Source organism: Phalaenopsis equestris, unplaced genomic scaffold (genome assembly GCF_001263595.1).
Source record: "Phalaenopsis equestris unplaced genomic scaffold, ASM126359v1 Scaffold000002, whole genome shotgun sequence".
In the NCBI taxonomy this organism is placed as follows: Eukaryota; Viridiplantae; Streptophyta; class Magnoliopsida; order Asparagales; family Orchidaceae; genus Phalaenopsis; species Phalaenopsis equestris.
The window spans coordinates 53,057,796-53,059,297 of NW_018164444.1; the positions used below are offsets into that span (position 1 = coordinate 53,057,796).

The 1,502-nt window shown below is 40.5% G+C and overlaps 1 protein-coding gene across 2 annotated transcripts in view; it reads left to right on the top strand.

Annotated features, from left to right (window-relative positions):
* The window catches only part of LOC110031950 (beta-carotene 3-hydroxylase, chloroplastic-like), a 3,704-nt gene continuing 2,202 nt past the window's right edge, over nucleotides 1-1,502 (top strand). Inside the window, exons 1-2 of one of the 2 annotated variants that reach the window (XM_020735404.1) lie at nucleotides 1-526; nucleotides 1,374-1,433. In XM_020735404.1, the coding sequence (XP_020591063.1) occupies nucleotides 137-526; nucleotides 1,374-1,433 (450 nt within the window). In that variant the 5' untranslated portion in view covers nucleotides 1-136. The remainder of the gene's footprint in view (nucleotides 527-1,373; nucleotides 1,434-1,502) is intronic. The other variant, XM_020735411.1, reaches the window with a different exon arrangement.

Sequence of the window (1,502 nt, forward strand, 5' to 3'; positions counted from 1 at the left end):
AACCATCCCTGCATGTGCCTTTCACGCTACGGAACAGACTAGAGCTTGTCATCCTTCCTCTCCGATCTCTGATCCCAACCTCCACCTCCTTTCTCTTCCCCCCTCTAAACTCAAAACTCTCACACGCCGGTAGGCCATGGCGTCTACAATCCTCTCCTCTCCAACAGTCTTTTTATACCAAATCCTGGCCAGAAAGCCTTCTTCCTTCTGCCGCGGAGGCCTCGGTTTTCTATCCCCTTCCACCCCCGCTCCACCCCGCCCCAAATCTTCAATTATCAATCCATTGATTGCTGGGCGCAAGCGCGGTTCGTTTGTCGGCTTCGTGGGAAAGGAAGACGGATTGGTGGAGGAAGAAGAGGATTTGTTGGCGATGCGGAGAGCGAACGAAAGTAATCGTGTGCTGCGACGGTCGGAGAGTAAGAGAGCGGAGCGGAGGGCGTATTTGGTTGCGGCAATGATGTCAAGCTCTGGATTCATATTTACGGCGGCCGCAGCTGTGTACTATAAATTTGCCTGGCAAATGGAGGTCCTCTTCCTTCCCTTTTCTGCTGCTCTCCTCATGCAATCTTATAATCCACATTTATTAATCATGCATTCAGCTCTGATTTTGCTCCTACCAAAAATGAAAATGATTTCGCTGCTTTCTGCAATTTTGTATGGATGGCTCCACTCTTCGCTGACTTATTATGTGTGCCGAGTGCATATCTAGACCGTGGTATGGGTATGATTAGGATGGACTATCCTGTGATTCATATCTACAACAATGTGGCTGTATCCGGACAATCTTTTGGACACTGCAGTTTTGCAATGATTTTGATGATTTCGATGATTTGGACTCTTTTTAACTCTTTTATTTTAGTTTTTAGTTTAAATTTTTAACTTTTTAAAATTTGGAAAAATCCATATTTACAAGATATAAGTTCTTAATAAACTTTATAATAACAAATCTAATATTTTTTTATGAATTTATCTCTTTGGTATGTATATGCGTGATTTGAGTAGAGTTTCAAAAATCTGTTTGTTTCACTAATTTTGATGATTCAATGAACTATGTCTATATTTAAGAAAAAAAAAGAAAATTATTTGTCGTCTGCATGCGTTTTTGTTTGTGAACAATTTTTCGGCTCATCTATCCTAATGACAACGTGCATAAATTTTGTATGCATGTATGTGTGTGTGTGTGTGTATGTAAATCTTAATTTTAAATAAATTATGATATCATTAATTGATCGTGGACCACGTATAATTATTCTCAAACAAAAATGCGGCAGGCAATCCTAAATCATATAACACTTACATATAAATGCAATTCAAAAAAGTTATATGTAGTTTAGTTAAAATTTTTATGGGAATAATCCTTGTACAACTTGCAGGGAAGCGAAGTTCCATTGACGGAAATGGTGGGGACCATTTCTCTAGCTGTGGGGGCCACAGTAAGTGAAGTATCCGTTCCCCTTCCAACTAGGGGTGTAAACGAGCCGAACACGAGCGAGCCATGCTCA